This window comes from Cariama cristata, unplaced genomic scaffold (assembly GCF_000690535.1).
Source record: "Cariama cristata isolate BGI_N322 unplaced genomic scaffold, ASM69053v1 scaffold34329, whole genome shotgun sequence".
Classification (NCBI taxonomy): Eukaryota; Metazoa; Chordata; class Aves; order Cariamiformes; family Cariamidae; genus Cariama; species Cariama cristata.
In genome coordinates this window covers 3,284-13,959 of record NW_009638019.1, presented here as the reverse complement: position 1 = coordinate 13,959, position 10,676 = coordinate 3,284, and the positions used below count along the sequence as shown (strand labels likewise).

At 52.0% G+C, this 10,676-nt stretch overlaps 1 protein-coding gene across 1 annotated transcript in view; it reads left to right on the top strand.

The window, feature by feature from the left end:
* HDLBP (high density lipoprotein binding protein) overlaps positions 1-9,654 on the top strand; it is a 19,849-nt gene extending 10,195 nt beyond the window's left edge. The window contains 12 exon segments of the mRNA XM_009708565.1: positions 156-374; positions 1,226-1,447; positions 1,678-1,896; positions 2,600-2,738; positions 3,508-3,662; positions 4,298-4,402; positions 5,149-5,268; positions 5,795-5,938; positions 6,127-6,312; positions 7,699-7,815; positions 8,280-8,408; positions 9,108-9,654. Coding sequence (XP_009706867.1) covers positions 156-374; positions 1,226-1,447; positions 1,678-1,896; positions 2,600-2,738; positions 3,508-3,662; positions 4,298-4,402; positions 5,149-5,268; positions 5,795-5,938; positions 6,127-6,312; positions 7,699-7,815; positions 8,280-8,408; positions 9,108-9,194 — 1,842 coding nt within the window. The 3' untranslated portion in view covers positions 9,195-9,654.
* The last annotated feature ends 1,022 nt before the right edge of the window (positions 9,655-10,676 follow it).

Below are 10,676 nucleotides of genomic sequence, written 5' to 3'. Positions count from 1 at the left end.
TGCTAATGTGTCAGGAGTAGCCAGTCTCAAACCCCTCTGGTCAGGTGTTTACTACACACACCGCTCCTAGCAATGGAGGGAGTTAGAGGGTAAGCAGAGGGGGCGCAAACACACTTCTGCAGCTTGATGAACAGCCTGGTACTGTCCTCTCTTAGGCCAACATCACAGAGGTGGAGGTCTCTATTCCTTCCAAACTGCACAATTCCCTCATTGGCGCCAAAGGCCGCTTCATCCGCTCCATCATGGAGGAGTGTGGTGGAGTCCACATCCACTTCCCCACCGAGGGCTCTGGCAGTGACACCGTGACCATCAGGGGCCCAGCCCAGGATGTGGAGAAAGCCAAGAAACAGCTGCTGCACCTGGCAGAGGAGAAGGTGAGCCTTGTCTCATAGAGGAAGAAGCAGATTGTTTGGGCCAGCTGTTTCTTTTTGGGGGTTGAAGTGATCACCTCTGCCTGCTGGGTAGCCTCTGGCATCAGCCAGCCTAATCCTCTTTTGAGGGATTTGAATACAGTTTGGATGATCGAAAGAAAACTATGCTTCCATCCTTGTGACAATGAGTTCTTCTCCCATGGGTAGAAGAACTGGCTGTAATGCTTCTCTGCCCAGGCTGGGGACATACTCAAAGGGTTAAGGCTCCCTACTGCTGTGTTTTGAAGGCTGTTGGGTATCCACACTTCTCCAAAACAGCTTGCTCTGCACATCTCCTTTACTTTTTTCTTGATCCCTGAATTCCACCTCCAGTTCTTCCGTTTCACTGCATATATCCATGTTTGAGAACTTTGAGTTACAAGACCTTGCTCTGAGTTGTGGCTGGCTGACTGACTGGTCATTTTAATAGCAAGAAAAAACCCTTTCTAGTAGCAGCATGTGAACCTGTTCTCCTGATCAGTTGGTTGCCTCTGCTACCTGGCTTGCAGCAGTTAGCAGATGGTTATGCTGCCTTGTGTGAGTGTCAGACCCTTCTCCTAGGGAAGTCTTTTCTACTCATATTCTCACCAGCTGTGCTGAGTGTAGAGATAGCTTTTCAGCCCTGAGAACGTCTTCTGGGTAGCATTTTTAATTTAAGACATCGTATACCTTTTTGAGTTCAACAGCACACTATCTGCCTTGCTCTTGCAACGCTGTGTATGTGGGTGCAGGTAACATACCTGCCTGCTTACTGTTGATGCTGATGTCTATGTTCTCTATATTGACATGTTCCGTGGGTATCTGACTCCTTTCAGCAAACAAAGAGTTACACCGTGGACCTCCGTGCAAAGCCAGAGTACCACAAATTCCTTATTGGTAAGGGTGGTGGCAACATCCGTAAGGTGCGTGACAACACTGGGGCCCGCATCATCTTCCCAACCTCTGAGGACAAAGATCAGGAGCTGATTACTATCATGGGAACTGAGGAGGCTGTCAAAGAGGCGCAGAAGGAGTTGGAGGCCCTCATCAAGAACCTGGTATGAACTACTTTTTCTACGTTCTTGCCTATCACTGTAGCAAGATGTAACGAGTTGGTCTGGAGGACCTGCTTGTCCTAAAACCATCTGCTGCCCTTCGTGGGAGCTCAGGAAGATCCTCCTTGCTCTTACTCGTTGGGGTGAGGTTGTAAACTGATTGCTGTTGAGTATAGCAAACTCGTGCTTATCGCCAGGCCACGCAGGGTTGACTGGCTGTCATCTGTTGGCAGGATAACGTGGTTGAAGACTCCATGGTGGTTGACCCCAAGCACCACCGCCACTTTGTCATCCGGAGAGGGCAAGTTCTGCGTGAGATTGCAGATGAATATGGTGGTGTGATGGTCAGCTTCCCACGCTCTGGCACCCAGAGCGACAAAGTCACCCTCAAGGGAGCCAAGGACTGTGTGGAGGCAGCCAAGAAACGCATCCAGGAGATCATCGAAGACCTGGTATGTTACAGGAAAACTGTTTCTTCTATCCTTTGTTGCTTCAGCAGTACCCTCCTTGAACCTGCTGTACAGCCAAGCTTTATGTGAGCAAGTCCCACCGTAGTCCTGGGATTTGGAGTTTTGCTGTCAACCTATAGGGTCTGCAGACTTTAGATCCTGGCCTGGGGAATGGCAACTTGACTCCAAACTGGCAATGCTATGTGAAGGAGTTGCCTCCTCTGACCACCTTCTTGGTTTTTAGGAGTGGAAACAGGGGACCCTTCCTTGGTGTACTTCTAGACATTAAAAGATTGGAGCCTTCTTGAACCTCTCCACACCTGGCCTTGGGCAGTGGTTGCTCTCTGGGGTTTCCTGTGCTGTTAGTGTTGGCTGTTGGAAGCAGCCAGCTGTCAAACCTGTTCTCTTCCCTTCCTTCTTTATCTTTTTCCTTTCTTCTAATGCTTCCTCCCCTTCAGGGTAATATAGAGCTTGAGCTTTGGTCTCGGAAGGCTTTTAACATCATGGGTTGGAGGCAGCCTTCATTAAGAAATCCTCTGCTAATTTCTCTGAGAGAGGGAAGATTGTAGGAAACTTTTAGTTCTTCCTCTGTCAGCAGCTGTTATCTTTTCTAACTCCTCTCTGTGTCCGTTCACCATGCACAAGCATCCTGTTTTCTGGTGTGAAGGAGGCTGCATCGCAATAGAGCAACTCTGCTTTCTCACAGGAAGCTCAAGTGACAATCGAATGCACCATCCCACAAAAGTTCCACCGCTCTATTATGGGCCCCAAAGGATCCCGGATCCAGCAGATCACCCGGGACTATGGTGTCCAGATCAAATTCCCTGACAGGGAGGAGAACCCAGGTATACCCATGGATGCATGTTCGCATGGTAGTTGAGGTGATCAAATGAGGGGAGCGTAGTGTAGCCTGCACACCATATCGGTGGAGATGTTCTGCTTCAAATCTCTGGAGAACTGACCCCAGGTGTTTCCTGCAGTGCCCTTGAATCTGGGCTTAGCATCAACCTTGCCCTCTTGGGAAAAGGGAACATTTTTAGGACATAAAACTGCAGACCTGGGTGTTCTGAATGTGTTCTCACCACAGAGCGCAGGCAGTACGAGGACCTATCCCAGCAAAAAGGGCTTTACAGACTTACCGAGATCCCTCTGAGCTCTCACACTCTCGTTGCTGGGTGTACGGAATTCAGCACGGCTGGGACCTGTTGGATACTCTGGCACAGCACCAGCCATCCTGCTGTAACATCCAGTGCTGTGCTGGTGAACTTCCCTGTTGGGGAAGAAACCGCCAGCCTTACTTGCTGCCTCTGCTAATGTAGGCGTGCAGCCTCTGCTTTCGTAGTGCAACTGCAGGTCCTTTCTGTGCGGGCTAAGGCACTGTCAGTGCTGTGCAGAGAGGCGTGGAGCGGACTGTCTCGGTGGATGTTCTTGTTCTGCTCATTCCAGGCTAAGCCATGGCAAGCTGCCTGTACTAGGAGTCACCTCCTCCATAGCAATCTATAGCATCTGACCTTCTTGAGGCAAAGCCCAGGCTGAGCCTGAGGATCTAGAGGGGAAAATAATGAGCAAGGAGGGGGCTCTGTGCATTTAACCCAAGACTTTCTGTGTTTCCAGCCCCTATTGCAGAGCCAGCTGTGCAGGAGAATGGCGAGGAAGGTGGGGAAGGCAAGGATGGGAAGGATGCAGATCCCAGCTCTCCAAAGAAGTGTGATATCATCATCATCTCTGGCCGCAGGGAGAAGTGTGAGGCAGCAAAGGAGGCACTGCAGGTATGCGGCTTTCTAAACCCCTTAGCCCTGTAACGTAGTGATGCCCTGATGCAAGAAGCTCACTGCAGGCCTTAGTGGTGGTAGTAAAAGCTACTCAGTCAAGGTTGCAATCCAGGTGGTCGCTGATGCTAACTGTGGATGTGGTCTGTAACTGCTCAAGGGAAGTCCTCTGCTCTGTGATTGAGCCTGGCGGCTCGAATCATAGTGCCTGACCTTGCAATTGCTAGAGCTTGTACGCAGCCCCGAGTTACTTGCCATAAAAGCATGACATGCTTGTTTTATGGCGCACAGCTGGAAAGAGAAGGAGTCTGATTGAGGCTGAATCATTCTAGCTTTAGCAGACCTTGCCATGCTCCTTTAATGATGTTTTCCAAGTCTCTGCTAGATGGAAGCCAAGGATATGAAAACAGCCTGTCCCCAGAGGCGGGGTTTAAGATTGCTTGTTTGGAAAAAATGCTTTAACACCTAACAGGTCATCTTGGAGTTCGCAGCCGTTCTCTCTTCCTGTAGAGTTTGTATCCTGACTACAAGGGAACATACCTCAGTTCAGCAACACGTTCTTTTGGGCAAGTATATGGCAAGCTGAAAGATGTGAGAAGTCTTTCAGCTGGTAAACTGTGCTCCCTCCCCTGCAGGCCCTGGTTCCTGTCACCATTGAGGTGGAAGTTCCCTTTGATCTTCACCGTTACATCATTGGCCAGAAAGGAAGCGGGATCCGCAAAATGATGGATGAGTTTGAAGTAAGTTGTTGCCCTTCCTCCCATCTCCTCTGTCCCGGAGAATCTAACTGACCGTGTTTGTGGTGGTGGCAATCAGTTGCCACATACTCGGGACTGTCATGGCTTGACCATGGAATGTAGGCTTTGTAATAAGAAAGTTAGATGTGTGTGATTTAGTCCCTGGCTCTGGGGCTCAGGAGGTTTCATGCTGAAGCTGTATGATGGGTGTTGATGCCGTGAGTGTTGCGTGACTTGTGTGGTGCCTACAGGGCTTCCTCACCACTGTGAGAGTTGTTTTCCTCCTAGGCCATGGGAAACAACTCTACTGTGCCTTCCCGTTTGGCAGAGTTCCCCAGAAGCCCCCAGGGACTCTTGGGGCTGATGCAGTTTGGCTGCCGACAGCGTTATTGAACATGTATTTGTTTCCTAACCTCTCCAGGCTGGCACAGGGACTGCTGGGGGCTGAAGCCCCACAGCAAAGCAATCTGATAATGGCTGAAGAAACAGGGTTCGGTTCAAAAACCATCTAGACACGGTCCCAGGCAATTGACTCTAGGTGGCCCTGCTTGAGCAGGAGGGTTGGATCAGATGACCTCCAGGGGTCCCTGCCAACCTCAACCGCTCTGTGATTTCTGTGGTTTAGGCTGTCTGGCTGGGAGCTGGTCTTGGCAGGGGAGATCGGTGAGGTGCCAACCTGCAGTGACAGGCATCAGAAGTGATACAAAATGAGCAGTGATACAAAATGATAATCGGTACTTGTAACTCAGGTGAACATCCAGGTCCCTGCTCCTGAGCTGCAGTCAGATATCATCACCATCACTGGGCTGGCTACCAACCTGGACCGTGCCAAGGCTTTTTAGGAACTGCAAGCTGAACAAGAGGATCGGGTAAGACCTGTGCCTGTCCTCCTTCCTTCCAGCCAAACAAGGCCTCAGCTTCTGGGTGTTCCTTTCAGAAGTTGCGTGGACTCCTGGAACCCCTCACCTTTTAAGAACACCCTTAGGTGGGTTACCCAAATGTAACTCATTTAACATGAACTGACAGGAGAGCTTTGGGATTCTACTTCAGGTAACTTTGGACTGTCCAGGGCTCTATCACAGCTTCATGTACCTTCGAGACACTGCAGGGTGGGAACCTCACTGTGCTAGGAGTCTCTCTGTACCTATTCTTATTGAATCCTTATCACAGCTCTGATTAAATAGATGAAGGACGATTGAACTTGGCAAAAGCATGAGGCCCCGGCAGATGTCTTGGGTGCTTTTCTGTAGCCATGTACACTCAAGCATGACCCTGCAGAATCTGTTTCACGCGTCTCAGAAGCCAGAAGGAAACCCTGAGACTTAGACGGACATCACTGAACCAGCCATGGTGTATTCCCTGCTGTTGTATCTCACTCTGCTTCTCCTGTTCCAGGCCTTGCGAAGCTTCAAGCTAACAGTCACTGTGGATCCCAAGTATCACCCTAAAATCATTGGGCGGAAGGGAGCAGTGATCACCCAGATACGCACAGAGCATGAGGTCAACATCCAGTTCCCCGACAAGGATGATGAGAGCCAGGTGAGAGGTCAGAGGGGGTGCAAGGAGGGCTGCTGGTCGTCTCTGAGCATAGGAAGCACAGCGTCTTCTCTAGGACTCTGAACTCCCTGTGCTGCCTTTGGCTAAGGTGGAGGGTGAAAGAGATTAGCAGGGAGATGGCTTGCTCAGCTGGTTATGAGCCTGGTCTCACACGTTTCCCTGTGCCCCAGGCCCAAGACCAGATCACCATCACTGGCTATGAGAGGAATGCTGAGGCTGCCCGGGATGCCATCATGAAGATCGTTGGCGAACTGGAGCAAATGGTCTCTGAGGATGTGACCCTGGACCATCGTGTTCACGCACGCATCATTGGTGCACGTGGTAAAGCCATCCGCAAAATCATGGATGAGTTCAAGGTGAGCAGTGGGGCTGTGCGGCACAAGTTAGGCTGGGCCTGGTTGGCCGGTGGTGCCGCTTGCTCCTGTGCCAAGAGCTTGGTAGCAGCTTGGTGCTAGGGACTGAATTCAGGAGTGTGAGGCTCACGTCTTGTGGTTCTTGTGTCTTGTACTTGTTGAGCACCTTCAGCTGGAACCGACCCAAAAGAAAAGCCGGTGCTGTCCTGTTCACCTCTAGCTCTGTCACCACAAGGTTGTGAGCAGAATCCCTGGGCCAGGGCACCCTGGCAGCTGGGGTATCTGGGCACAACACCCGGACACCAGCTGAAGCGTCCCGACATGACCTCAGCTGTAAGTCACCCTTCTGCTGGGAGCCAGGCAGGGAGGAGGCTGAGCTTTTCCTGTCTTGCTGGAACACAGCTGAAAGAGGACCCTGGAAATGCTTCCATGGTGCTCTGGGTTAGCCCTGCAAACAGCGCTGAGCTCTGTCCCTCCATGCAGCCCTTTTAGTGGGTTTCTTGCAGACAGGGTCCCAGATGGTCTTCAAAGGGAGGAGGTGGTTACGTCAGCTACTCTGATTACTGGAAGTGGACAGCCAGGCCTGTTGCTGGGGTTGTCTGGGAGGACACTGTGCTTAGGCCCCCTCAGTTCGAGCTTAACTCAAGGAAATCCTCTGGATTTCTTTGTCTCTCTAGGCCACCGTTGATCAGGGCTCCACATTTGGGAAGGGAAGGGCAGGGACCTTTGCCCCTGATAGCGTGCGGCAATAGCAGCGTCCCTCACTACAGGGGCTACAGTAGTGAACGTGAATCCAGAGTGATGAGGCCTGGGAGACTTGTTTCTTGGCTGGGCTCAGTTGTTGAAACAAGCTGTTTGGTTCCCAAATGAGCAGCCTGTGATTTTGGTCCTGTCTTGTGTGGCTTCCCTGCACCCATCTGGAAGGCAAGCTGTGAGAGAGCTCAGTGGCTGTGTTTGGGGTACACTAAGCTAGCTCCATGAAGTGATTGTCAGCCAGGATTACTCTATTTGTGGAGAAGATGGAAAGCTGATTGTGCTTCATGCTTGATGGTGAAAATGCTTGCAGCAGTGTGAGGACAGTGACTGGAATCTTCTGCTCTGCTGCAAGTGCTGCACAGAAGGCAGTGGGCCTCTGGGCGGTGAGAACAGCAGGGGCTGCTGGAAGAGGGATTGTTACTGCCTTCCTTCACGGGGCAATCAGTCAGGCTTCAGGGCCAGGTATATTCCAGTGCACCCCTCAGCATCTGAATGATGGGGGTCCTAAACAGACTTGTAGCAGTGAACAGATCAGTGCTTTTCTCTTCTGTGAATCTAACGACAAGGGTCACGGGGAGTCTGTGGCTTTTCAGATGTGCAGATGTAAGTCCCATCCTGTTCCTTGTGTTGCAGGTGGATATTCGCTTTCCTCAGAGTGGAGCTCCTGACCCCAACTGTGTGACTGTGACAGGACTCCCTGAGAACGTGGAAGAAGCTATTGATCACATCCTGAACTTGGAGGAGGAATATGTAAGTGTTCAGCAAATCTGTGCAAGGGCTTAGCAAGAATTTTCTCTGCCACAGAGCTGGATGTCTGAAGTATTTCCTTGTGGTATTTTCTCCCGGAGAACTCGAGCCCTGTGCAGGTGGCAGTCAGCCCTCACCTGCAACTATCCCTCAGACCAACTGGGCGCAGAGCCCCAGGCTGTGCTCTTCAAAGCAGTGCAAGGACTGGCCCCAGCATCCCAGAGAGGACAGTGAATGGGAATGCTGGGATACCACCAGGACTCACATATGCTTGCCTTGCTGCAGCTTGCGTCAGTTAGGAGTTGGTGGCCCTCAGACTAGTGCAGAAATGCTGTGCTCGGTCATTCTAGAACAGACTGGTGACCTTGGATGGGTTGCAGCATGGTGAGATGGTGCAGGGGGAGGCGTGTTATACCAGTTTGAGGAACTGTCAAGATCCCCCTCCTAACTGGCCCCTGTCACTGCAGCTTGCAGATGTGGTGGACAACGAGGCAATGCAGGTGTATATGAAGCCCTCTTCACATGAAGAGTCCAAGGCCCCATCCAAGGGCTTTGTGGTGAGAGATGCCCCCTGGGCCACTGTCAACAACGAAAAGGTGAGTGCTGCTTCTCCTGCGGGCCTGGGGGCACAGGGCACATGGTACCTACTGCCAAGGACTTACTCTGAGGTCTGGCCCTCCTGTCTCAGCTGGGGAAACAGAGCACTCTCCCTCCCTTGGCGGCAGAGAAAGCAGTGAAGGGCCCTCCTGCTCTTTGAGGCCCCTGCAAGCTGACAGCAGGCCTGGACTCTGCCTATCCAGCTTCCAAAGCACTGCTGTCTCTTTCTTCCAAACCTTTTGCCTGCACTGAGTACCCCACTGTGGTGCTGTTGGGGTATGGGGGACCCTTACCAGCAAGTGTCCTGCCAGGTCGTGTTGTTTTTAGGGGTAGGGATGGGGCCCTTGGACTTGTGACTCTGCTGCTTCAGCACAGAACTGGCTCAGTGTTTGCAGCTGTGTTCTGGCTGGGAGCAGAGAGCTGGGATGCGTGGCGGCTCTGTCCTCAGCTGCACCAGCGCTGCTGCAGGACTGGCCTGACCCCACTCCAGTGACAGAGTTACTGAGGTTGGACCCTCAGAGCCCTTGATCTGCCTGCCATTTGCTCCTATCTGCTTCTGTCTCCTAAATGTCATCTCTAGATGGCTTGACTGTCCACCCTGGGCAGTCCTAAGGACATAATGATCCTTTTCAGCCCTCGCACCGTACAGATTTGCGGCAGGGCAGGAGCTTAACTTGTTCCCTTTTTGTTTGCTCTAGGCCCCTGATATGAGCAGTTCTGAAGACTTCCCCAGCTTTGGGGCTCAAGTGGCCCCCAAGACTCTTCCCTGGGGACCCAAACGATAATGACCTGGAAGCAGAAACTCCTCCAGCCTGCTGACCTGACACTAACCTGCCACAAATACTTCCTGTCTGAAATCTGACCCAGCGGCTGGAGCACAAGTCAATTGCCCCAAGAGGTCTCCTAATGGTGTCTGGAGTGCTAAAGCCCATCCTGCTCCCCTCAGCTATCACCGTGGCTAGGACCCACCCTCATCTCTTGATGGATATTCTTTCCTCCTTTGGAAAAAGACTTCCACTCAGATTCAAACACTAAATGTGTGTGTTTTTGTTAGAAACTTCATAATTGACTCAAAGTGGCTAAGATTTGCAGCTTCCCAAGCGCTCGCAGAGCAATCTGCTCTCTTGAGCACGTCTTACTAGGCATTCTCGCCTTCATTAGGAGACCTCCTTTACTGTGGCTAGGAATCTACTTCCTGTCTCATGACCTCAGGAAATAAATTTCCTTGACTTTCTAAAGCCAAAACGTTTGCCCTCTTTCCTTTGTGTTTATCCCAAGCCTTACCTTACCTTTGTAGAGTGCAATCAACTTTTTTCCTTTTAACTGCCAAAAAATCATTTAATGCTGATAGCTGACTGTGGGGAGAGCTCAAAATAATCTAAAAGGTCAGAAACTTGCTTTTTAAAGGAACAAAACCTTCAATAGGCTGTAGTGGCAGCAGAGATGGAAGGGACCAGAACAACGTATGGCTACCCTGGTCAGGCAAACACCTCCGAGCGCAGTGCATAGCAAGCGCACCCCTGCGCCGCACCAAGCACAGCCCCAACCTGCACGCTTGACGAGTCTTCCAGTGTGTGATGACAGACCCCGCTCCTAGTTCCCTGCCTTCCCTCGTTCACCCTTCCCAACGGCGTGAGCAGGCGGGCAAGCCAGCACATGTGACGATATTACCAGACAGGACGTATTTGGGTTGGCGGAGGTTGCTGTGGTGGCATGGCCCAGGAGGAGCTGGTGGGAAGCACGGCCTTGAGAAGCTGTAGTCCTCTGCTAGCACTTGCAGCATCTAGGCATGGGCGGTAGGGCCACCTGTTACTATTGCCTTCTTTCTACCTCAAAAGTCAGTACGATGGTGGCCTCTCAGTGTAAGTGGGTAAGCAGCTGTTCCAGCTCTTGCCCTGGCATCCAGAGCAGAAGCGTGGAGGAGAAGCAGGAGGAGCCTTTTGTCTCTGAGTGGCTGTGGGAGCTTCTCCGCAGGGAAGCTGAGCACAGCGCAGTGATGATGAGGCAGGCTGCGAATTGGAGAGAACGGTAGGACCGCTTGCTGAGCTAGAACAGGGCTCGGCCCCAAGGCCGTAGGCGCAGCCTTGCCGCAGCCCTCGGCTGCAGAGGTTGTGAGCTAGGCTTCTGCTCTGATGGCCCTGGGAGGCTGGCGGTGTGGTGAGTTGAGCCCTCCCGAGGCCTCCATCGTATGGACGGTAGAGGGTGATCCATGCTCTGCACTCTGGGCCGCTTGCACCTAGGCCCTGCCACGGCTTGCTCCGAGGGGG